Source organism: Macaca fascicularis, chromosome 5, assembly GCF_037993035.2.
Source record: "Macaca fascicularis isolate 582-1 chromosome 5, T2T-MFA8v1.1".
NCBI classification, from domain to species: Eukaryota; Metazoa; Chordata; class Mammalia; order Primates; family Cercopithecidae; genus Macaca; species Macaca fascicularis.
In genome coordinates, this window is record NC_088379.1 from 144507132 (window position 1) to 144534430 (window position 27299).

The window sequence follows — 27299 nt, forward strand, 5'->3', positions numbered from 1 at the left end:
ATGTAGAAGATTGTTGCTAGTATGGCAGCCAGTAGCACAGTGGCTAATTAAAATTTTAAAAAATTAAATAAAATAAATTCCATTCCTCATATTAGTAGGCATACAGTGTTTGTTTTATATGTTAGCAACTGTTAAGAATTACCGACTGGTGATACTCTATAATTTTTTATTATTTTAAAAGAGAAAATTTGCTTCCTCTATTATGTGCTTACACAATGTTTCAGTTTGCATAGGAAAGCATGATAAATGGATTTTTTCTCCCCGCTCCCTGCTTTTTAAAATTTCTTTACGAGTTTTCAAAATAATGAATTGTTGGTTCAATAGCATCCTTCAAAGACAGCAAATACATTTTTTAAAAGTATTATGAATTCATGGATTTAAGCATATTTGAATGTTGCATATTCAGCATGATATTAAAATATGTTAAGAATATAATTACCAAATTCTAAATAACCACATTACAAATCTCAAATGGTCCTATTCTTTACATACCATAGTAGTAGTTGATAACTTCTTGGGTGTTAATAAGACAAGATATTCCAGTTTATCGCTGCCACTGCAGATCTGGAATCAATTGTTTTTCCTAGGAGTTCTGGTTCCTGTAGTGGGAAAGCCCAGTATGGGACCCTGGGTGCATATTGCTATTGGGTTGGTCATTGTTTCTAGGTCTCAGATTAATTTAATAGTACTTTTTCCTATGATTTCATTGGTTAATCATCATAATGTTCCTTTGATTATCAGCATTTTCCTACATATTTTACAAATGTGGAAGAGGTTCAATGACATGCCCAAGAATATGCAGCACTTTTGTTGCAGATCTATCAGATGAGGAGTTGGTGAGTTCCACTCCTATTATTTGTCCACTGAGCCATCCTGCTTTCACTAGGAAAAATTTTAAAAAACAGCAATCTGTTGCTTTCTTTGAAAGCACGTATCAGTTCTCAGATTTTAGAAATTTGTATTTAAAAAGAATTTTTTAATGTGTGGGTTGTATATTTAACTTACACATTTTCTTGTGAGTATATTAAAATTAAATCATGAACTAAAATATAAAAATTTTTTTGCTTGTCATCCCATTTTTGGGGTATAGTTTTTATTTGACTTAAATTATGCATCTTTGCATATTTAGCATATTAAAATATATTAAGAATATAATCACCAAATTCAAAATAACCACATTACAAGTATATTTATATACAGTTTGGTGCATTAGCTAGAAACTCAATTAAACAGCCAGGGCTTTTTTTTTTTTTTAACCTCATATAAATGGAGAACATTTTTAATTTTTCCCATTTTGTAAATAACATCCTGATCAGTATGCTCTCATAGTTCTAGTACAGCTTGTCTCCCCTCTACCTGTTTCAGTTTTCTTTCTAGGTAGTTAGACCTTATTTATCTCCCATGTTTGTTCCGTGAAGTTATTATATGCAAGGGATTGTGCTAGGGGTTGTAAGGATACAGAAAAGAAAATACAGACTTTTCCAAAGATCTTATAAACTTAGGGGGAGTTTTATAGCTAGATACAAATAAACTCCTTTCATAGTACCTCCCTTATTAATAAACATAGGAACCATTTCGGGGGGTGCTCTTAATATATGTAATGCCTCACCTTGGTTTCTTTTCCCTCTCTCCCTCTTCTCCTAAGATGATGGAAAGGAGGAACCACCAACCACATTACTTTGGGTCCAGTACTACTTGGCACAACATTATGACAAAATTGGTCAGCCATCTATTGCTCTGGAGTACATAAATACTGCTATTGAAAGTACACCTACATTAATAGAACTGTTTCTCGTGAAAGCTAAAATCTATAAGGTAAAAATCTTTTGTTCTGTTTTCTTATGAGGTAATGGGACTTGTCATGAATTTTTTCTCTCTATTTTATACATTCTAAATGTAGGAAAAGTGACATTTGATAACTCAAAAAACACAAAATAACAAGTTTAGTACATTTCTCAGTCCAGTTACTTTGAGACTTGTCATGGTCATGCTAATTTGGTCATTTATCTATATCCGTATACACACGCATACTTATGTACATACATTAATGTATATGTATTCACATGTATCTGGTAATTCTCTTGGGTTTGGAGAGTAAGAGTATATAGGTAATCCAAAAGAAATTTTGTTTGCTGTGAAATGTATATTTCTATTAACATTTGAGTATGGTAACATATCAGTATCTGTCAATGTTAATGAGGTGAAACTGTGAAGATTCTATTGTGAATTCTACAAGTTATCTCTTTTGACTTCTCAACTCCTGGGCCTTGCTTGAGAATTTTTAGTCATATATTTTAGCACCATCTTAAAGTAATGTTGGCTTTTCTCTGTCTTACTGAAAATAAAATTTAGTAATGAAAGGTCTTGAGGGACTGACAATAAACCAGTAATTTATTTAGCAAAAAAATAATGAAATTAAGTAATACTTAAGAAGTTTTTTTTTTTTTTTTTTTGAGAGAGAGAGTCTTGCTGTATCACCCAGGCTAGAGTGCAGTAGCGCAATCTCAGCTCCCTGCAATGTCTGCCTCCCAGGTGAAGTGATTCTCATGCCTCAGCCTCCGGAGTGGTAGCTGGGATTATAGGCATGCACCACCATGCCCAGCTAATTTTTGTGTTATTTGTAGAGACGGAGTTTCGCCATGTTGGCTAGGCTGGTGTTGAACTCCCGGCCTAAAGTGATCCACCTATTTTGGCCTCCCAAAGTGCTGAGATTATAGGCATGAGCCCCCGCATCTGGCTAAACAAGCACTTTTTATTTTTTATTTATTTATTCATTTATTATTAATAATTTTTTTATTTTTAGATTTTTAAAAAATTATACTTTAAGTTCTAGGGTACATGTGCACAACGTGCAGGTTTGTTACATAGGTATACATGTGCCAAGAAGCACTTTTTAAAATTAGATTATGGCTCATTAGTTTTGAGGCTTTGCCAGATGGACTAGTTAGGTAACTTAGAATGAGAAACATTGGGGAATGTCTACTAATGGTCCTAATCAGTAATGTTTCCATGGTCCCTTTAGCTTAGAGATTTGGCCATGCCTTTTATGACTTTCACATTTAATTATGTTTTGATTTAAAGATTTATATTATTGGCTGGGAGCTATGGCTCATGTCTGTAATCCCAGCACTTTTGGAGGCCAAAGTGGGTGGATCACAAGGTCGGGAGTTCAAGACTAGCTTGGCCAAATATGGTGAAACCACGTCTCTACTAAAAATACAAAAATTAGCCGGGCGTGGTGGCGCATGCCTGTAATCCCAGCTACTTGGTAGGTTGAGGCAGGAGAATTGCTTGAATCCGGAGGCGGAGGTTGCAGTGAGCCAAGATTGCGCCACTGCACTCCGGTCTGGGTGACAGAGTGAGACTCCCATCTCAAAAAAAAAAAAAGGTTTCTATTATTATTTATTCTTTTTTATTGAGATGGAGTCTCACTGTCGCCCAGGCTAGAGTGCAGTGGCACAATCTCGGCTCACTGCAACCTGCACCTCCTGGGTTCAAGTGATTCTCCTGCCTCAGCCTTCCAAGTAGCTGGGATTACAGGCGTGCGCCACCACCCTTGGTTTACTTTTGTATTTTTAGTAGAGATGGGTTTTCACCATGTTGGCCAGGCTGGACTCGAATTCCTGATCTCAGATGATCCACCCGCCTCGACCTCCCAAAGTGCTGGGATTATAGGAGCAAGCTACGGCCCCCAGCCTTATTTATTCTTTAACAATTATTTTTGAGTATTTTTACTATGTGCCAGGCAGTTTTAGGCAATGGCGATATTAACAGTAGACAAAACTATTAAAATAAGTCTTAACTGTCAGCTTAAATTCTAGAAGGCTGGAAAAAGGAATCAGAACTTATATTATGGAAGAATGCATTATTTTATATTGATTAACATCTGAGAGTCACAAGAATGCCTTTACTTTCATTTGTTTTTAAATTATTTATCAACAGATAATGAATTACCTGCACAGTAAACTTAGCATATTAACCGGTTTATTTTGCTTTTGTACCTTGTAAGCACGCTGGAAATATTAAAGAAGCTGCAAGGTGGATGGATGAGGCCCAGGCCTTAGACACAGCAGACAGATTTATCAACTCCAAATGTGCAAAATACATGCTAAAAGCCAACCTAATTAAAGAAGCTGAAGAAATGTGCTCAAAGTTTACAAGGGTTTGTACAACTAGTGTTCTTAATTATGAATAAAGAAGACACGAGCCAGTTCATACTTGTGTACCATGCTTATTTTTCAAAGTTTATCTTTAATATTTTCGACACCAAAATAGCCAGGATTTTAATTAAATCGTTATATCAGAAGACACTGGAGTTGACATTGGTACAGAGGATTTTCCTTTTAGAGGATTGTACAGTGGACTTTTAAACTGGTTTATATTGATGTATGTTCAGATGAATTTTTTAGGGGTCAAGGGAACTAATATTTATTGAATACCTGCTATGTGGTGGTGTTCTTTTTCTTGTACTAATCGCTACCCTCAGTTATGTAGACCTTTTGTTTAATCACTCGTGAAACTACAAATTATTTTTAGTGGTTAGAGAATTTCAGTTGCTTTCCCATGTTAACTATTCTTTAAGAATGTTTCAAAAATTTTTTTTGAGAGTCCAAATCAGCGGAACATCTTTGTTTGTTTTTTAAAATTCTGTGGTAGAATGTCTTTGATAAAAAATGATCTTGAAAATACTTAATTTTTGTATAGGAAGGAACATCAGCGGTAGAGAATTTGAATGAAATGCAGTGCATGTGGTTCCAAACAGAATGTGCCCAGGCTTATAAAGCAATGAATAAATTTGGTGAAGCACTTAAGAAATGTCATGAGATTGAGAGAGTAAGTACCTTTTATATAAACGTTTTCTCGTTTTATTCTGTTGATGGTTTTGGACAAATTTCATAGTTTTTTTCTCTTCTACCTCTTTATAATTCATAGTAGGTGCTTTTTAAAATCAGTATTCACTTTTTTCAGTTTTCATAATGGAAATATAGACTACATTTTCAGCCAGGGTCTCTATTATCTTTCTGTAAGAATTCTTTTTTTTTTTTTTAAAAAAAAAAAAAGCTTTTTAAAAAAACTTGATAGAAATTTTGTATCTTGGCTATGTTTTTATTGATTTTTGAACCTTTCAAATTGCTGCTGCTGCTTTAGTAGTACATACACAGCTGATTAAATTACTCCTAGGATCCTGTTCATTGTAGAGTTTATTGATGATGCCATATACCCTTGGTAAGATATAAAAGTTGAAGACTTTTCACAGTATTTCTTCTATAGCATATGTAATTTCATGCTTTTTGATAAAATTGTTTTCTTAATCCTCTTCACTTCTGACTCATTTCCATGACTAGTGGTTGGTTTTTCTTTTTTGTGTTTTACAAAGATAAACATAGTTTATATAACTAATTTCACATTTGTAATATTGTCAAGTATAGAATACCAAAGCTTAGTTGAAATGCATCAGGTTCCTGATTGCTTGACTTACTTGCTAATTGATTTTTTCCCACATACCAGCATCACATTGCATAGGATTCAGATTTGTGTCCTCAAAAAAAATTACCAAATACATATTGTAATCCTTTGCAAATTATTCTAAATATAAAAACTCAATGTTTAACATGTGAATCTACTTTCTTGCACTACTATGTATGTTAATAAATTATGTTTGATGTTGTCACAGCAGCTTTAAGTATAATTAAGGAAGGGATAATGAATAAATATAGTTTTAAAGCTTCCTTTTTCAACAAATGATTCAATGCCTTCAGTATGCCATATCCTGTGCTAGACAATAGCTAACTGTATTTGCTTATTTGAAATGCAAAATATTCCTGTTGAATAATTGTAATTTTTTTTTTTAATTTTACTAATTTTTTCATGCCAAAGTAACAAGTATTCCAAGCCTTCGATTTTATAGTTTTCTTAGCCATTGCTGTACTTCGGTATAATAACAAAAAGATAATTTTGTTAGCATTTTATAGAAATCACTGATGACCAGTTTGACTTTCATACATACTGTATGAGGAAGATTACCCTTAGATCATATGTGGACTTATTAAAACTAGAAGATGTACTTCGACAGCATCCATTTTACTTCAAGGCAGCAAGAATTGCTATAGAAATCTATTTGAAGCTTCATGACAACCCCCTTACAGATGAGAATAAAGAACACGAAGCTGATACAGGTATAATATTCAGAGTTCTTCTTGTGCTCTGGTGTGTCTATGTGTATTTATGTTTTTCAGTAATATATATTTTTCTTGAGCACCACGTGGGAAGATATACAGGGTTCTCTAAACAACAAAAGAAAAATGTTTACTTTTATGCTTCCAAAGTTAAACAAGAATTTAATTTGCAGTTATTCATTAGCATTTAAGAAGTTTGCATATCATGAGTTTTACATTTAATATCTGGTTTACCCAAAATTATAAATTGCTAACTATTTTACAGGTACTAGATTGCTAATTGTATAATTAGTATTATAATTCTACATTAGTGTTGGCTATTAGTATTACTAGTTATTTTTTTGAAATGGAGTCTCGCTCTGTTTCCCATGCTGGAGTGCAGTGCATGATCTCGGCTCACTGCAACCTCCCACGTTCAAGCGATTCTCCTGCCTCAGCCTCCCGAGTAGCTGGGATTACAGGTGCCCACCACCACGCCTGGCTAAGTTTGTGTTTTTAGTGGAGACAGGGTTTCACCATGTTGTCCAGGCTAGTCTCGAACCCCTGACCTCAAGTGATCCGCCCACCTTGGCCCCACAGAGTGCTGGGATTGGCCTCTTAAGTGCTGGGATTACAGGCATGAGCCACTGTTCCCGGCCTATTCCTTTTTTAATAGTAATTTATAATTAACCTACTAAAAATGAATATTGCTTGAACATTAAAAACCAGCTTGGGATAAAGCTAGGAAAATTGCACAGTGACTTATCATTTGACCCATTTTTAATGTGCTATTTTTATAGCAGGGCATCAGAATGACTAGGGAGAAGTCTTCCTTAGACAGTTATTTGGGGAAGAACCTGAGAATGAGTGATCTCATATGTAGAAAAATATAAATTTTGTGACTTACTCATGGCAAAAATGTTGTATAAAAACTGTGCTAGATTTTTTTTTTCTTCTGAGCTTATTTTTTGAGGATATGATTGGCTAATTTCTGTATCCTTCCTTCTGCTAAAGAGCTTTTGAATTATTTTGCTAATTTGTCATTAATTTTTACTTCTTGTTGCCTACGGACAGTTCAGAAATTTCTAAGGTCACATACTGAGGCCTTTGTACAGATACCACTTGAATCTCTTTCTACCTGTTGGTGTTGCTTCAACTTAAAAGAAAACACCAGTAAGAAGAATCTGCTGGACAATTTACAGTTGAAGTTGAGAGCTATGACCCTCTGGCTTCTTTTGTTTTTCTTTCTTTTTATTCTTCTGCCTCCTTCCTTCTCTTCTTCAAATTATACAAATAATACACAATTAACTTTTCAAAGCTGAGACTATTAATACAGAAATATACTTAGCAAATATGAAGATCCCCTTTCACTTTTCTCCCACCCATTATTCATTCCAGCAATTATCCCTGTGAAAGGACCAGTTCCCTTTATGCACAGCTACAGTTTCCAGAGTTCTGTGTGTACATATACACATGCATTTCAGGATGGTTCTTTGCAGGGTTTCTTGTTTATTTTTCTTTAGTCCACAATTGGGTTTATATCATACTCAGTGTTCTGCAATTTGGACTTTTTACCCCATTTAATAGTATTGCTCCATGTCTGCATATCATAATTATTATTTTCACTGTTAACATTTTAATGACTATTTAGGAATCTATGTGAATTTTTTCACCATTATAGTACTATAGTAAATGTCCTTGTACATAATTATGTGCATATTTATTTAGCATGGATTATTAAAAGCGGAAATTGGTGGATTGAAAAGTATGAGAATTTGAGATAAAGGGTTCATCAGTTTTTATTACCACCAACATGGATATTGAGATTTTCTTTTATTTTACATTATTGCCAGCTCTGAAAATTACTGTTCCTTTACATTTTTGTATGTTGGGCAAAATATCTAGTTTACAATTTATATATTTTGTTTGTTTGTTTTGTTTTGTTTGAGACAGGATCTCATACTATTTCCCAGTCTGGAGTCCACTAATGTTATCATAGCTCACTGAAGCCTTGAGCTCCTGGGCTCAGGCAATCCTCCCACCTCAGCCTCCTGAGTAGCTGGGACTACAGGTGCATGCCACTGCACCCAGCTAATTTATTTTTGTAGAGACATGGTCTTGCCATGTTGCCGAGGCTTGTCTTGAACCCCTTGGCTCAAGTGATTCTCCTGCCTTGGCCTCCCAAATTATTGGGATTATAGGCATAAGCCACTATGTTTGGCCAATTTCTAGATTTTTAATGGAGTGGATTATGTATTTTCTTTTTTTCACTTAGGTTTTATCCTTTAAGAATAGTATCTTTCATTATATATAATTTTTAATACTTAGTCTTTTTTGTGGCTTCTAGGTCTTGCTTAGAAAGGCTTTTTCTACTTAAAAATTTAAAATATATTTATGAATATCTTCTGTGTTTTTCTTCTAATACGTCTGCTTTGCAACTTTTAGATTTGGCTCTTTAAACATTTGGAGTTAATTTTTATATACTTTGTAAGGTGGAGGGTGGCTTTCCACCTCCCTTCTTCCCCAAAATAGACTGCTAACTTCTCAGTAATATTTATTGAATAGGTTTTTCTATTCCCCACTGATTTCAAATGCTACCTTTATCATAATAAATTTTGGAAAAATAATTTAGTAGGTCATAGGCATGGTTTCTTGGTCTAACATGATACGATTAAAACTACATGGTATTGACATCAGTACAGATAGGTTTCTGTTGTTATGATCCATTTTCTCAATCTAACACTGTCTTTAGAATTTTCGTGTTTTTACATGCAGATTTTTGCTTAGCATACATGGTAGAATTAGCTTGTCTTCCAGAAGGTTTCTGATACTAGGTTGATTCATTTTTCAGTTGATTTTTGAAAATTTTCTATGTAGGCCATTATGTTAATCTGTAAATGGCAGTAGTTTTATTTCTTTCAGTATTTATACCTTTCCCCCTTATGTCTTCTGGTCTGGTTAGAGTTGCTAAAACAGTGGTGATTAGTAGGAACAAAAGTGTACTTGCTGCCTTTTTTTCTATAGAGGTAGTACTTCTAATGCTTCATGATAAAGTTTAATATTTATTTTTGAGATGGAGTTTCACTCTTTTCACCCAGGCTGGAGTGCAGTACAATCTTGGCTCACTGCAACCTCCGTCTCCTGGTTTCAAGCAATTCTCCTGCCTCAGCCTCCTGAGTAGCTGAGATTACAGTCATGCGCCACCACTCCCGGCTAATTTTTGTATTTTTAGTAGAGACGGGGTTTCTCCATGTTGGTCGGGCTGGTCTCGAACTCCTGGTGATTCGCCCACCTCGGCCTCCCAAAGTGCTAGGATTACAGGTATGAGCCACCATGCCGACCTACATTTGGCTTTTTAATCATCTGGAGTTTAGTATAGCATAGAAGAAGCCTAGACTTTGGAGTCCAAGTGAAGTAGATTTACATCCTTGCTCTGCCTTTTACCATGACTGAGTTATTTTTCTCTGAAACCTCAGTTTTCTCATATGTAAAATAATATTATACTCTAATTCATGAGGTTGTTGAGGACATCAAATGAAATGCAATGTATGGGGTATGGGCTGGGTGCAGTGGCACACACCTGTAATCTCAGCACTTTTGGAGGCCAAGGCAGGTGGATCATTTGAGTCTAGGAGTCCGAGACCAGCCTGGGCAACATGGTGAAACTCTGTCTCTACAAATACAAAAAAACCCCCAGCCAACCAACCAACCAACCAAACAAACAAAACAGGCATGGTGGTGAGCACCTGCAGTTCTAGCTGCTTAGGAGGCAGGAGTGGAAGGATCATTTGAGCCCTGGAAGTCAGAGTTGCAGTGAACTATGTTCGCCACTATACTCCAGGCTGGGTGACAGAGTGAGATCCTGTCTCAAAGAAAAAAAGAAAGAAAGAAAAAATTCAAGGTATGCATTGTATCTATCATGTAGCAAGGCTACAATTGGTAGCAATTATTTTACCAGTCGTTAAAAAGATCAATGCTTATGTTGCCATCCATTTATAGTTTTGTGTTTCCAGAGTGTAATTTTTTGGTCTCTATTAGAATTTTTTTGTTTTTTGCTTTTTGTTTTTAGTATTAGGGATTCTTCGCTAGGAAAAAGATAAATAATGCATTTGTTTTCGTTGGCTATATGTTATCTATTGCTGCATCATAAATTAATCCCTAAATTTAGCAGCTTAAAATAACCGTTTTTTTGGGTCAGGAATTCAGAAGTGTCTATGTCACTGACTCAGGGTCTCTCATGAAGTTGTCGTTGAGATTTTGGATGGGCCTACCATCACTGGAAGGCTTGGCTAGGACTGAAGGGATCCATTTCCTAGATGACTTACTCAACCTGGCTGTTGGCATGAGACCTTAGTTCTTAGTCTCTCTGTAGAGTTTCTAGTTTCTGAAGACATGGCAGCTAATGATGACAGAGAAAGGCAGAAGCTACAACACCTTTTTAATGTTCTGTTCACCTGATATCACGCCATTACTTCCTTCATATTCTAATTGGTCAGAAGAGAGTCACCAAGCACAACCTATTTGAGGGGAGTAGAATGGAAGAATTTGTAGACATAATTTTTAACTGTCGTCGTCTGCATTTTGGTTACATTATTGTTTTGGGTTTTTTGTTTGTTTGTTTGTTTTTAATTTTTAGACAGGGTCTCACTCTGTCTTCCAGGCTAGAGTGCAGAGACTCAGTCATAGCTCATTCAGCCTCAAACTCCTGGGTTCAGCCAGTCCCCCAACCTCAGCCTCCACATAGGTAGGACTACAGGCACATGCCACCACACCCAACTAATTTAAAAATTCTTTGTAGAGGTGGGGTCTTGCTATGTTGCCCAGGCTGTTCTCAAACTCCTGAGCTCAAGTGATCCTCCTGCCTTGGCCTCCCAAAGTGCTGGGATTACAGGCATGAGCCACCACGCCCAGCTTACATTATTCTTATATGCAAAATATAGTTAGCCTTTTCAAGGCTTTCAGAAGTCTATCCCATTGTAACATTAGCTTAAAGTTCAGAATCTTGTCATGTAAATCAGGTACAGGTACTGAAGCAGCTCCTTGAGTATAAGTGTTTTATTTTTTATTTTTAACCTTAAGTGTGGCTTTTCAATTATAGTTCTTTTAATATGAAATCCTGTGAACTAAAATTACAAGTTATTTATCAACTACACACCCAATATAAAATGAGACAGGCATAGGACAACCACTGTAGACATTATTAGGAGGCACACAGGAGTTACTGCGTCCATCTTCAAGTCCAGTGGGGCATGGCTTAATAGTTCTTTGATGAGGACCCAAGACTGGAATAATTTTCCATGGCTCTTGGCCCTGCCCTCTGAGTTCCTGCTTCCACTTTCTGAATTATCCTTTTTTTCTTTCTGAAGTTAACATTTGTTTGCAACTGAGTAGTTTTTCAGTATTCTTCCAGCCAGTAAAATCTTGTGAGTCTAAAGACCTCTTTTCACTTTGTGCTGTCATTCTTTTCCATCCAGATTTACTATTTCTGCCCATAGAATAAACATCATGAATCTTTCGTGAGTCTTACTAGAATCCACGTGTACCTTGAGCTTCTATGGAGGGGAGAACACCCTTAAGTTTCTTAGAAGTTTTATTGTTTGAGAGAATCTGTGAGTCATACTCTTAAAATTTTTAGAGAGCCTTTCTTCAGACTAACTAGTGAGGCACCACCATATTCTGAGTAACAAAAGATTGTAATGCCAAGCCCTTTGCCTTCCCTCTTGACGTATTTTCCTGACAATTCCCTGGGTTTGATCTTTGCCCAGCAAGCCATTTCTGGAGAGACTGAGAGTTTTCAAAACCATCAAGCCCCTGTCTCTTTTCTTTAGTTTCTTTTTCCTCTTGCATTTTTCCTGGGCACTTTGCCTAAAAATCCCTTCAGTTAGTTAGCTCACTGAGTTCATTTGACACATTTTATAACACTTGCTAAACTTTCTGCTACTCTGTGGCTATAACATATCCTTCACTTCATTTTAAGGACTCACCTGCAGCCTCCCCCAAGTCTAGACTTCTATGAATAGTCCAAGGCTCTTCCAACTTCCACTAAAGCCCTACTCAAAGTGTCCACCTTTTGCAACTCCCTCACTCCAAAGTTACTCCATTTTAGGTTTTTGTTACAGCAGTATCTCATGTCCAGGTACCAAAATTTATATTGTTTATCTATTGCTGCAAAACAAATTACTCAAAATCATAGCAGCTTTAAATAGCAATCATTTATTATCTGACTGTTACTGTGTGTCAGGAATCCAGAAGTCACTTAGCTGTATGTTTCGGAAGACTCTGGGTCTCTCAGGCTGTTGAAGTCAAGATGTTGGCTGGGCACGGTGGTTCATGCCTGTAGTCCTAATGCTTTGGGAAGCTGAGGTGGGTGGGTTGCTTGAGTCTAGGAGTTCGAGACCAGCTTTGTCAACATAGTGAGACCTTGTCTCTATTTATATTTTAAAAAAGAAAGTTGCCAGCTGGAGCATCTGAAGGATCGACTTGGCTTGGAGGATCTCCTTCCATGATGGCTTACTCGCATGGCCAGAGGCATCAGTTCTTGGCCACACATTGGTCTTTCCATAAGATTGATTGAGTTTCCTCATAAGCTGGCGTCCTCTGAATGATCCAAGAGAAAGCAAGGAGGAACCTATAGACCATTTATGTCCTAATATTAATGTTACATACCTTGGTGTCTAGTACATGTTATTCCTTACACATGAGTCACTAAATGTAGCCCATGTTTAAGGGAAGGGGAAATAGGGTCTGCCTTTTTAAAGGAAGAACTTGAGGGCATATTTTGAAATCACCACAGTGGTAGTGTATTTTGGAATGACTTTTTTCATTTATCAATATTAACATATTATTCAAATAAATACTAGATGAGCCTGTAGCTTTCAAATTTGTTCCTTGAAATCAAAATAATATAAATTTTTCACTATATTGTAACATATTTGTCAGTGATTTCCAGTCTTTTGAGACATTCGATAGTTTATACTTCTAGGGATATTGTTAATTTTCAATATTAAAATTTTAATTTACTGTAGAGTTATTCATTTATTCTGTTAACAAATATTTGAGTGTTGTTTGTATGTTTCAGCATGCTGCTAGGCCATGAAAATAAAAAGGTTACAAATGACACAGGAGCTCCTTTACCAGAGATCTCATAGCTTAAAAGAGAGACAACTGTATAAACAAACTATTGTGACAAGCAAAATATATTAGCCGTAGTGGCAGCACAGAGAGAATGAATAATTGTTTGGCCAGGTTAGAGAAGGCATAATAAGAGAGCATAGTCCTCTGAAGCCATAGAGATATGCAACAGCTTGTTATATTCATAGATTGCAAATACTTTGATATTGCTGTTTAACTTGTATGTTTTGCTGTGATCATTTGTTTACATGCATATCCCATGTGGTTTACATGCATACCCCATGTGGTTTCAAGAAATTTTCTGAAGTGGTTCCATTGTTTCCTATCTGATGTTGAACCATTAAAAGGCTACGTACTGCTGGGCGTGGTGGCTCGCGCCTGTAATCCCAGCACTTTGGGAGGCTGAGGCAGGCGGATCAGGGGGTCAGGAGTTTGAGACCAGCCTGACCAACATGGTGTATTTTGCTAAAAATACAAAATATTAAATACAAAATACAAAAATTAGCCGGGCGTGGTCGCGCGTGCCTGTTAATCCCATTTACTCGGGAGGCTCAGGCAGGAGAATTGCTTGAACCTGGGAGGCAGAGGTTGCAGTAAGCCGATATTACGCTACTGTACTCCAGCCTGGGTGACAGAGTGAGACTCTGTCTCAAAAATAAATAAAAGGTCTATGTACATATAGGGACATTTACGTCCATACCGTGCAATAAATTTTTAAATTTGTTTTTTGAGACAGAGTTTCGCTCTTGTTTCCCAGGCTGGAATGCAGTGGTGTGATCTTGGTTCACTGCAGCCTCTGCCTCCTGGGTTCAAGCAATTATGCTACTTCAGCCCCCTGAGTAGCAGGGATTACAGGCGCGCACCACACCCCGCTAATTTTTGTATTTGTAGTAGAGACGGGGTTTCACCATGTTGACCAGGCTGGTCTTGAACTCTTGACCTCAGGTCATCTGCCCACCCCGGCCTCCCAAAGTGCTGGGATTACAGGCATGAGACGCCATGCCCAGCCTCATGCAATATTTTTTAATGGGAGTTTGGTAATATCAAATAATACTTAAAATTACTAATCTGATTAACATGCTTGTTAATTTTATTAACTTATTGCCTGCAGCAAACATGTCTGACAAAGAGCTAAAGAAGTTACGTAATAAACAAAGAAGAGCTCAAAAGAAAGCCCAGATAGAAGAAGAGAAAAAAAATGCAGAAAAAGAAAAGCAACAGAGAAATCAGAAAAAGAAGAAGGATGATGATGATGAGGAAATTGGAGGTCCAAAAGAAGAACTTATTCCAGAGAAACTGGCCAAGGTACTTAATAGTGTTTAGCACAATTGAGTGACATTTTGTGACCAGCTGTTGTCATTTTCATACTGTTTTATTTGACCAATGTGATTATAGATTTTAGAGCCAAAAATTATTTTATTTTTTAGTATTCTTTCTTTAATATTTTGTTTCTGATCGTGTTTCATGTTTAAAACTTGAGATAATGATCCTGTTCCAAAGTCATGTAGTATAGTATGGCGGAAAAAATTTTGGCTTTTGAGTCATTCTGATCTGGGTCCAGATGTTAGCTCTTATAGTTTCACTGTGTGCCCTTGGACACTTTGTCTAACCTCTCTGATGGTTTTTTCATCTATAAAATGAAACTAAGAAAATCCTTATTTAGGACTGGAGAAAAAATATATATGTAAAGCATCTAGTGTCTGTTACAGTGGTAACATGCAAGTTTTTATGTCTAGGCTAAATTGAGTTTGTTAAAAACTGAGGACTATACGTGTATCTCCCACTACCTATGTTGTCAGTTTACATTATTTCTTTTCTAGCCTAAGGCCGTAAATATTTTCCCCAGGCCAAAATCTGACCTGCTGGTTTTAACCATTAAGCTGAAACCAAGGTATTCATTGTCACATGAACCATTTTGATTAATAACATTCCTTTGTCCTTTCTTCTGACCCTAGACATCTTCCTGCTTTGTGTGAAAATAATTGCATAATTTGTTATGTTAAAGCAATATAGTAAGCAATCGCCCCAGACTTTAATTAAGGAAAATTATAATGCCAAACAAATTATAAATTATAATGCCACCAAGGAAAATTATAATGCCAAACAAATAGAGTTGGAGAATATGTTTAGAATTCTGTTCACCAGAGCAGGTGGACAGTAATATCACATAGACATAGTAATATTGCTATGTGAAATATAGCCATGTGCCTATAGTTCCAACTGTGTTGGAGGCTGAGGTGGGAGGATCACTTGAATCTAGGAGTTTGAGGCTGCAGTAATGCTGTGAGCTATGATCATGCCTGTGAATAGCCATTGCACTCCAGCCTGGGAGACACAGCAAGACTGTCTCTTAAAAAAATAAAAAAAAATAGCACACACACACACACACACACACACACGAAATATAGAAAAATCTAGTTGGATTCTACAAGGATTTATTGACATCTTTTTACAAATAATTGTATACCTGCTAGGAACAAACACAATACCTTTTTATTCTTGGGAATTTATTGGAAGACTACACAGGGAAACAAGAAAGCAAAGAAAATGGACCTTCAGACCTCAGAGAATTTCAGTCATTCAGGGCATAGGACTTAAACTTTAGACCTTCCATCTTTATGCCCCCACTTTATTACTACTACTTTTACCACCTTCACTGGCTGCCTGCTGCTGTCATCACTTTGTCTACTTGCTTTTCCCTTTATCCCATGACTTTCCTTAATGACATTTTTCATTATACCTCTTCATGTTTTCATGTATTTCTTAAGGAGAGGATCTTTTTTGATTATTTAGTTACTGTTTAATAAAGAGTACACCTACAGAGCGGAATTCTTGTACTAGATTTCCTTAAAGACTGTTAGGTTATCCTTGTGTCCAGGGTGTCATAATTGCCTTCAAGCCAGATAACAACCTGTGGTCTAATTATTTGTAGCCATGATTGTAGAGTCTGAGAACAAAGTAATGGCTACAAACAGTGCTTCTGACTGCTTTGTTTGGAAGCAGCTTAGTGCAAGGTACCCTTTTTCATGAACTGCTCCTCAGTACATATTATTCTTACCTGTTAGGTACATAAGACCCTTTTCTTCTTCAGCTAACTTCCTCCAAGATGCCCCTGTCTAAAAGCATCTATACTTACCAAGATCTTCAATGTGGTAACAGTGTCAAATTTTACCAAGCCATCATAACTAGGAGTGGCTTTGTAGGTTATTTTAAGAGCTGTCTGCCAAGTCTGGCTCTACGGTATATAGTGTCTCCCCCGCCCCTCAACCCCTCCTTTTTTTGGTGATCCTGTATTTCAGCTTTCTTCTATGTGGTAAATAGCAAATTTAGTGTCACCAGTTCAGGTAATATTCAGTCATGCATCATTTAACAGGGATACATTCTGAGAAATGCATGCTTGGGTGATTTTGTTGCTTTCTTTTATTTTTTTTGAGACAGGGTCTCGCTTTGTCACCTAGGCCTCTTCCTCCTGGCCTCAACTGATCCTCTCACGTCAGCCTCCAGAGTAGCTGGCACTACAGGTGCTCACCACCATGCTTGGCTAATTTATTTTTATTTTTATGGAGATGGGATTCTACCATGTTGCCCAGGCTGGTCTCAAACTCTTGGGCTCAAGGGATCCACCCACCTCAGCCTCCCACAGTGCTGGGATTACAGGTGTGAGCTACCACACCCGCCTTGGGTCATTTTGTTGTTGTGCGAACATCATAGAGTGTATGTACACAAACCTCGATGGTAAAGTCTACTACACACTTAGGCTATATGGTATAGCTGATTGCTTCTAGGCTACAAACCTGTATAGCATGTTACTGTACTGAATACTGTAGGCAATTGTGATACATGGTAAGTAGGTGTGTTACTAAAATGCCCTAAAAATAGGGCATTATAATCTTATGGGACCACTTATGCAGTCCATTGTTGACCAAAACATCGTTATGTAGCACATGACTATGTAAAATAAAATCAAAGCATTATTAAATTAGCAGTAGTTCCAGTAAAGAAGGAGAAAAGGAAAATGGGAATTAGTAAGGTCAGCATTCAGTCAACTGAGTATAAATCTCAGGTCTTGGCAGAAGCTGTATCACTTGTTTCTCCAACTTACCATGAGGCATTAGTTGGTATTTAAGAATTCCCTTTTGTAGCAGTCATCCTATGTTCCTCCTTGCCTTCACTCAGCTTTTTTTTTTTTTTTTTTTTTTTGAGATGGAATCTCACTCTGTCGCCCAGGCCGGAGTGCAGTAGCGTGATCTCAGCTCACTGCAAGACTCCGCCTCCCAGGTTCAAGTGATTCTCCTGCCTCAGCTTCTCCAGTAGCTGGGATTACAGGCACATGCCACCACGCCCACTAATTGTTTTGTATTTTTTAGTAGAGACGGAGTTTCACCATGTTGGCCAGGCTGGTCTCGAACTCCTGACTTGAAGTGATATGCCCACCTCAGCCTCCCAAAGTGCTGGGATTGCAGGTGTGAGCCACCGTACCCAGCCTAGCATTTTTTTTCCCTGTTGTATATACACTTTTCCTTCCAAAGGCTATGATTCCTTAGTACAGTATTCTTTCTTTAAAAAGTTGAATCATTTTAAACTTTTTGTTGCTGTGCTGGGAGTTGCTATGCTAGAGAGATATACTCCTTTACAACATATCTTAATATGAGGATTAGATTTCAAGTCAGTTTATAAGTTTAAAAATTGCATATGATTAAAATTGCCCTTGGAAGTGTCTTAAATTGCCCATTAAGTGCGGTGCAGTCTTATCCTACATGCATTTAACCTAAGTGAATTCAACTCTTCGTGACTGGATGTAATTTTTTCTTTAAGGGAGACAAAGAATAGTATGCATAATGATGGTTAATTCTATCCAGTATTTCCCTCAGTGAACGCTGGACCCCAGCTGACTGTGAGATGGGAGGCATGACTGCCACAGTCCATTTCAGTTCTTGTGTGCTTATCTTGGTGTGAACATCTTGCTATGATGATTGTTAATTTGGTATTGAAAACATGGTTTTCATACACGTAATACAAAGTATTTATATTTTTATATCTGCCTATCTTCAGCTTAAAGGATTTTCAAGGGATATTTTGACTTTTTTTTCCTGAAATACTGATTTTAGACTTGCATTTCTGATTACATGCTTCCATGTATATATAAAACCTTGTTCTGCACGATGTATGAGTAAATATAGAGTGTAGTTAGATTTCTTGTGGTTATCTACGTATATTTAAACACTTAGATTTACCCTGACAAAGTCTTATCTATGAGAGGTAAACAGAGACTGAGACTACATATCGCAATATCAAACCCAACCCAGATCTCCTTTGGGGGAATATGTTCTTGTTTATTAAAGTTGGAGACAGAATTAATTTATCTGTTTCCTCTCTCCAAGTTCAAGTACTTGATTTAACTAAATATAAATACTTGTATTGATTCACCTGCCCTATAGTCCTTGTTTCCCTTTGTAATAGCAGCCATATCTCTGTGTTAGTAAATTACCCTGGTCAATACGCTGACCCTCATTTCAATCTGTACCCTAGAGGCATGAAAGCATGATACAGCTAGGTGGCAGGTTTTGTTTCCAGTTCTCTGCCTTTATCTGATACAAATATTTCTCCCCTTGTACCAGAAATTCCTATATAGTAGAATATGGAGTCATGGGAGCAAGAAGTAAAATATGTGCAAATGTGTGGGGAAGTCATACCTATGAGGGCCTTTATTTTCTATCTCTTGGTTCCTGAATCCATAGTTACTAGAGTGACAGAGCCATATATTAATTTCTGGTTCTGGTTTAGAACATGTATCCTTCGAAAGAAAACATTCTGACACTGGAGCTGGGCTTTTAATGGGTTATTTTATTGTCATGTAAGGTCAGCTGCTTTACACACTAGGACATGGTGAATCCCATAGAATTCACTTTATTGCTTTTCTTTTTTTTTGTTTTTAATGCAGTGAAACAATTTTCTTGCCCAGAAGCTGTTTTGGTGAAACCACAATTACCGTACTGACAGAGGCACGTTGACCAGATTGCAAATTCATTTTCCATTAGGGTAAATTGTTACTGCCTCTGTGATGAGAGAAGGCAGATATAGAATCCAGATGTTCAGTGCCCTTCTGATAAATATGGTGGTGGTCTCCAGCCCTACCTGAGATAAGACAGGGAATAATCTTGTCTCAATATTCAGTCCAGGAGTTTCAGAATAGTAGCACAATTGCATTATACCTGCCTAGTAATGATTACAAGTATATAATTACTATGACATTTATGTAATTAATAAAAAATTGGTAGGAACACAGTTCTATAAATATTAATATTTTAAAAGCCACCTCAATATTAATGTCATTTGAATAAATATGAATTCCTATAGAATTTATAGAACAAAGCAAGACAGAATGGATAGTGTATGATTTTGAATCGCTTGATTATACTTTACTTTGTTTGAATTATAAAGAACATTCACTCATTCTGTCATGGTCTCTATAGTTTCCTTTGTACTTCTCCTATCCTAGTTCACATCTCTTCTTTTTTCCCCCTTGGCTATCTGACCTGTTTCTCTTTCTGTCTTTCTTTCTCTGGTTCTATTTTATCTACTTCCTTCTTTTTGGGTAGTTTCTATCCAGCAATAATATAGTATCTGGGGTTAAAAATCAGTTAAGAACTCTAGAATTCAAAATCCCCTTTGTTTAGGTTATGGGAGGTTAAAATATGACAGTATTTTTCTGGGTGACTGGTAAGTGGTTTTATTTTTTAAAAATAAGAATTTTTAGTAGAATAAAATCACATTCCCCAAGAACCTTACTTTCATTTGTATAATATCTTTTATTTTTGTTAGGTTGAAACTCCATTGGAAGAAGCTATTAAATTTTTAACACCGTTGAAGAACTTGGTGAAGAACAAGATAGAGACTCATCTTTTTGCCTTTGAGATTTACTTTAGGAAAGGTAGGCAATTAGGGTACAGTGGCCCTGATAAAACTGATCACTGTATTTCTTAGGTATAGTCACCCAACTGTGATAGCCTTACCACTGTACGATTATTTAGCAAATGCCAACACAGCTTTCTCAGAGAAATGCCTGCTATGAACAGAATGTGTAGGGAGATGTAGTGATACGATCACTTCTTTCAGGATATTAGAATCAATGATAGATGTACATACATAACTAGGATTCAGGTCAGATGTAATTACCGTGTATATGGTTCAAAGAACTGATAATTGTGTGGATAAAATTAGTTAATACACAGAGCTTAGACCTAGTACCTGGTGTATAGTAAGCATTAAATAAATGTTAGCTATTATTAGCTATTGTTATAAATAGAAGATAAAATGTTGGGTCTGGATCTTGAGGGATGGATTATATTTCTAAAGGAAAAGATACATAGAAGGCAAGAGTATCTGTTAAGAAAACATGTAAATAATGTTGAGGTTGTCTGAATTGCCTGGAGCAGGTAAAAGATAATGAAGGGTCTTGGTTTCCAGGTTTAGAATGCTTAGAATATATATATAGTAGATAATAAGATTTTAGAGTACTGAGTTAATATTATCCAAGTGGTTAATTGAAAAAAGAGTTCATCACAAAGGTGATGCATATTAAAGGAAAGGGAAACTGTTTAATAAGATCAAAGAGAAGGTGTTGCTCTAAACAATTTACCTACTAAAGGAAATTGAATAACATGGTACATCTCTATATGAGCATCCATTTAAAAAGTCATGTTTGGCTGGGCGCAGTGGCTCATGCCTGTAATCCCAGCACTTTGGGAGACTGAGGCAGGCGGATCACCTGAGGTCAGGAGTTTGACACCAGCCTGACCAACACGGAGAAACCCTGTCTGTACTAAAAATACAAAAAATAGATGGGTGTGGTGGTGCATGCCTGTAATCCCAGCTACTCAGGAGGCTGAGGCAGGAGAATCGCTTGAACCTGGGAGGCAGAGGTTGTGGTGAGCCTAGATCATGCCATTGTACTCCAGCCTTGGCAACAAGAACGAAACTCCATCTCAAAAAAAAATAAAAAAAAAGGTCATGTTGGCCAGGTGCGGTGGCTCAAGCCTGTAATCCCAGTGCTTTGGGAGGCTTAGATGGGCGGATCACGAGGTCAGGAGATCGAGACCATCCTGGCTAACACGGTGAAACCCCGTCTCTACTAAAAAATACAAAAAACTAGCCGGACAAGGTGTTGGGCACCTGTAGTCCCAGCTACTCGGGAGGCTGAGGCAGGAGAATGGCGTAAACCCGGGAGGTAGAGCTTGCAGTGAGCTGAGATCCGGCCACTGCACCCCAGCCTGGACAACAGAGTGAGACTCTGTCTCAAAAAAAAATAAAAGGTCATGTTTATCAGAAGTAAATGATGTTGGGGAAAAGTTGCTATATTATTCCAAAATAGGATACAGAACTACCTATAAATTGAAATTTTATTAATATATTTACATAGGTGCTTAATATAGAAGTGGCTGGAAAGAAATAGATCAAAAGATAACAAATTGTCTCTTGATAGAATTTCGAGTGATTAAAATATTTACTGTATTTTTTACTTCCAACAATTACTATGTTATAATGTGGAAAATAAGTTTAATAAATAGTCCAATAATTTTCAAACTTTTAACAGTTAATACAACTCCCCCTTTAAAAAAAATTCTTAAATGGAACCCCAAAGTACAAAATTCAAAAGCTGCTCTACTTAAAGTAGGGAAGGGCAATCTGAAGCCCCATTCAGTTGGCTTCTTGGCTGTGTCCTAAGCTCTAAAGGACCCCAGCATTGGGAACCCACTGCAGTTGTGTGAATTGGTAATGACAAAGGCATGACCGTATTTTTGGCTTTTTTAGTATTGGGGACAAGGGAAAGGGCATTAGGAGAAGAGACTGGGGTTTTGAACTTTGATATTGGGAAAATGGTACCAAATTAGGAAAGTTTTATCAAAGAGGTGGTTATAGATAAAATTCGGAAGTGGACTGGTATTCAAGTGCAAATTTCCATATAACAGGTGGAGATACTACTGAATCTTGGGAAATACAGGGAATGGGAGTGGGGATAGCATAGGGAAAGATCAGAGAATGACTATAAATACAACCTTGGTAACTATTCTACATTTAGAGGAGAAAGGAGGAGTCACGAATTGACAGGAGAGGAACAGTCAAACAGAAGGGAAGCTGTTTCACTTGTCACAAAATAAAAGAACACCTTCAAATATACACAATGAAATTTTCTAAGTAGTGGGAAAGGTTGCTTTATTTTGAAATTAAGGGCCGGGCACGGTGGCTCACGCCTGTAATCCCAGCACTTTGGGAGGCCGAGATGGGCGGATCATGAGATCAGAAGATCGAGACCATCCTGGCTAACACAGTGAAACCCCGTCTCTGCTAAAAATACAAAAATTAGCCGGGCGCGGTGGCGGGCGCCTGTAGTCCCAGCCACACAGGAGGCTGAGGCAGGAGAATGGTGTGAACCCGGGAGGCGGAGCTTGCAGTGAGTGGAGATTGCGCCACCGCACTCCAGCCTGGGCAACAGAGCGAGACTCCGTCTCAAAAAAAAAAAAAAAAGAAATTAAGGAGGTTAGGAAATGAAGGCACTTCAAATTTTCTTTGCTTATATGTCATTAAATATTGCTAAATGCCACCTAAATTTTCTACATTTCACAAAACCCTTTTTCTTAAAGAATGTTATGTGAAAAATATTAACTAATGTTGCTAAATTTGAGGAAAATCGTTTGCCTCAATCATGTTTGTGGTTCTGATGTGATTGACTCTAAATTTACTTTTTCTATTTGTGAAATCTTGGCCCTCCAAAGGAGGCCTCTTATCCAATGATCAAAATATATCTTACTTTCTCTTTTTATAGAAAAGTTTCTTTTGATGCTACAATCAGTAAAGAGGGCATTTGCTATTGATTCTAGTCATCCCTGGCTTCATGAGTGTATGATTCGTCTCTTTAGTACTGGTATGTTTTTGTTTTCCATTACTTAAGTATTTGATACAGTGGTTGATAGTGATGGTATAAGTGGTCTGTACAAGTTTATCATAAACCAAATGATTTTAAAGCTGTCGCATATTAAATTAGCTAAGGGAAAAGCAGAGCTGTTTTCTTTATGATGAATGTTTTTATTTTAAGGATACAAGTATTACCTGATTTTGACATAGAATTATTCAGTCCAGATATTTGAGAATCATCTTTGTTTCTGTTTCTAAAAAGTTACATGTAAGTTGAAATTTTGAACCATATTTCATTATGTAAAACTTCTTAGTAAATTGTTTTAAAATTGAAGAATCTCTTTGAAATGGACTGTTTTCTCCTTATTTATCAGTATTGTAGATCTGAATTTGCATGAATTATATTTTCTTAGCACAATTCAAGTCATAAACTTTTTTGTTACTTTAAAACAATTATCTGTGTCTTCAAATATTTTGGCAATCAGATCAATTAGTTTTATATTAGTTTTACTGTAAAGTAGAACTACAGAATTTTAGACCCTGAATGGTAGAATGTTACAGTAATTGTCTCTCATTTCACAGTGGGAAAAATCTGAGACCTTAAAAGATGACTTATTCTAGGTGTCATAGATAGAAACTTAATAACACAACAGTGACTACAGCCCACATCTTCATATTGTTTTTTCTACTGTAAAAACTAAATTTATAATAAAGTACTCCTGTAGTCAGGTCGTATTGTTATTGTTTGGATTTTTAAGTGACTGGTGGGGGAGAAATAGAACCTTTAACAGAATAATCTATAAAATTTGGAAATAATATTAACTATCTCATTGCCAACTCCATACATTTAAAACTGAGGAAATTAAATCAGGCATCCCAATCACCAAAAAAATGCTAAATTATCCCAATTTAGAACATCATTTTGGCCAGGTGCAGTGGCTCACACCTGTAATCCCAGCATTTTGGGAGGTTGAGGTGGGCGGATCACTTGAGGTCAGGAGTTCGAGGCCAGTCTGGCCAACATAGCGAACCCCCATCTCTACCAAAAAATACAAAAATTAGCCGGCCATGGTGGCACATGCCTGTAGTCCCAGCTGTTCAGGAGGATGAGGCAGGAGAATCGCTTGAACCTGCGAGGTGGAGGTGGCAGTGAGCTGAGATCACGCTACTGCACTCCAGCCTGGGCAACAGAGTGAGACTCCGTCTCAAAAACAAAAAAAAACCACATCGTTTTGACTTTCAAGAAAGATTAGACTTAAATTATACTTACACTTGTCCAAAAAATAATTTGTGTTACAAAAACTGAATTGTAGTATTTTTCCTCAATTTTTAAAAATTATGAAAGTAAATAATATAACCATATTATAGAAAGTAAAAGAGAGAATTGCTGTATTTAGTAGTTTGTTTCTCTTTAGTTTTTTTTTGGGAGGGGAGTGTAAAAAATAACTTTGCAATCATGGGTCAGAAAATTAAGGATATAAATAATAGTTTAAATTTATTCTCAGTTAAGATGGAGTATATGTAAAGTATTTTCAAAATGAAGCATTTTCAAAAATAACATACACATTGTTATATACTTTATACATGTTTTCCTGAAAGGTAGTAAAATAACCTAAATCCTTTTGAGTTAGATACTTTCTTTGGAAATACAAATGTAAAGTGACATATTTAAATGTATTTGCTTATAATCAGTATGTAGGTTGATTAACATGAGTGTTTTCTTTCAACAGTTGGTTTCTGAAAATTAAAATACACATGGGCGTAGAATGATTAATAGTTAGAACTACTGAGTATCTATACTGGCTATTCCCATTGCTCTATGTGTTCAGCTGAAATCATCACTTTACAAAGTGATCTAATTTTGACTGACTTTAGGCAATGAAATTAGGTTGTGATTATTTGCAGTGGTAAAGAGCTGTCTCTTAAAGGCCTTTAAGAAGTTGGGTAGACCGCTTCATTGCCTTTTTCGAAAATAAAGGCATATGTGAAAATACAGATATCCAAATAGTAGCATATTTGTTATACCCCAAGGGTTTCTTTAACTAAAATATTTGGTACTTTAAAAAAATATTTAATTTAGAAGTAAATTTTCAGGAATACATTTGTCATGTTAAGATACACTGTTGTAACTGCTTCTTTACAAAGAAACCCTCACAGACACCTTTCTGGAGAGTATGGAGGAAAACAGTGCCTCCACACCTATTTCATCAGTTGTGGAAACTTTGCTGAATGAATGTGGATTTTAGCATGGTTACTGGCACCCTCCAAATCTCTAGAATATGTTGGTTTAAAACAATGTTATTACTAAATGCCACATGCAATTATTTACCATATAGGAGCACTGTCTTTGTCTTATTATGAGAATGATTTAATACCCTTTGAAAGTTTTTTTATGATTTTAAATTTTAAAGTTTTAGGACTTAAAACAATTAAATTATATTTCTGGTCAGTGCTAAATAAAAGATAGGCGCTTATATATTCTATTTGTCTTATTATTTTCTTAAATGTTTATATTCTCCTAAGTGCTTTTAAAATTAGCACTGGCTGCCTTGATCTACAGTGAAACTTAGGTCTTAAACTCATTTTTCTTTTATCTGCAGAGATTTTTTTTATACTTATGTATCTCTCCTCCAACCTTCTTTAATAATCTAATTTATTGTTTATTATTTAAACCTTGTTTAATACTTATTAAATTATTAATTAAATTTTTTATTTTTTTAAGCTTTGTTTAATTTTCTCATTTATTTTGCCATTTTGAGTTGTAATCACTTACTAGGTTGTGCTGTAACCTAGTAGTGAACAGTCATTACCTCACACAAAATAAGAACATTTTCTACCCAAATTATTGACAATGCTAGCTAGCCTGAGAACCCTGCACAGTCCCTTTTGCTAAGAATCAGCCACCTTTTCATTGTGTGTTTTAACCATTGGTGCTTGCTTAATTTATTCGTTCTGTTAATAAGCTAACAGCATGAACCAAACATTCCAGTTTAAGATGTCAAAAGACCTAAATCAAAAGCGCCTTAGAAAAGGTTTTATTCCTCTTCTTGCCCATCAGTTATTTTCCTTGATTCCCAAGACTTATTACTCTTTCGTGGAAGGTAATTGAGTTAGTAGGGGATTTTATACTTTCCTGAGGCCTTGATGTTTTTTGTCAGTTTTATCACATTCAAAGGCTTTTTAGAGTTTTTCTCCCCTGTCCACTAGTCTTTAGCAGTAAATGGACATCTGATAATCTGTGACATTTTCTTAAAGGTACACGTAAAATTTCATTACACAGAATTCCATAGGACATTCTGGGTTTTACTGCAGTAGAATTTTTTTATCCTTTTTGTAATTGATATTTTCCTGGAAGTTACAATTCTAGTTGTCTGGAACTGTAATTTCCAGGAAAATATCCAGAAAAGTTTAGGAGAAAATTAGTAGGCCTCAAACTTTTTGGAATCAGCTATTAGTGAAGTTATTTGCTTCTAATTTTGTAGAGTTTTTTTTTCCCGCAGTTTTAATTTTTCTGGGAGATTGTTTAATCTGATTAAAACAAGTTAAAAAAGATAATGAAAACCATAAAAATCCCTTGCCTATCCCTGTCTTCATCAACTATGATACAAACTATGCAGATACTTTCTACATGTAAAGTATCCTGAAAGCTTTTCAGGCAAACCAACAAGGCCCATGTAAATAATTTTTATTGTACAGAAGATACATACTTTTTGAGATAATTAATGTTCATTGCAGTTGGCTGTAACCTATTTTAATAACTTTGCTTCCTGTTCTCTCTCTATTCCTGCTTCTCCACTGAAAAACAAGTATTGATAAATTGTCAAAACCAAGTTGAAAGTACAGCCATAAGTTAAGCTAAAGTATTTCACTATAGCTCATTTACTTGAACCACCCAGTTTTATAGAATAATAGAAGAAATGCTATTTAACCAACAAAGAGCATGTCAGTGAATTATTCAACTAATAATTATGTATAGAATATTTCACTTAGAAGATGTTTCCTACTGAGTTCATTATATTTTTTAAACTTAGATTAATGATCCATTGGCAGGATAGTGGGTCATTACCAGCACTCAAAAACCCAAAATCGAAATAGAATAGT

At 36.2% G+C, this 27299-nt stretch overlaps 1 protein-coding gene across 4 annotated transcripts in view; it reads left to right on the plus strand.

Annotated features, from left to right (window-relative positions):
- The window catches only part of NAA15 (N-alpha-acetyltransferase 15, NatA auxiliary subunit), a 90172-nt gene that overhangs the window by 55102 nt on the left and 7771 nt on the right, over positions 1 to 27299 (plus strand). For all 4 annotated transcript variants that reach the window (XM_015450848.4, XM_005555945.5, XM_045392886.3 and 1 more), the window contains 7 exons: positions 1646 to 1815; positions 4010 to 4162; positions 4705 to 4833; positions 5963 to 6176; positions 14398 to 14591; positions 20109 to 20217; positions 23110 to 23208. In XM_015450848.4, the coding sequence (XP_015306334.1) occupies positions 1646 to 1815; positions 4010 to 4162; positions 4705 to 4833; positions 5963 to 6176; positions 14398 to 14591; positions 20109 to 20217; positions 23110 to 23208 (1068 nt within the window). The remainder of the gene's footprint in view (positions 1 to 1645; positions 1816 to 4009; positions 4163 to 4704; positions 4834 to 5962; positions 6177 to 14397; positions 14592 to 20108; positions 20218 to 23109; positions 23209 to 27299) is intronic.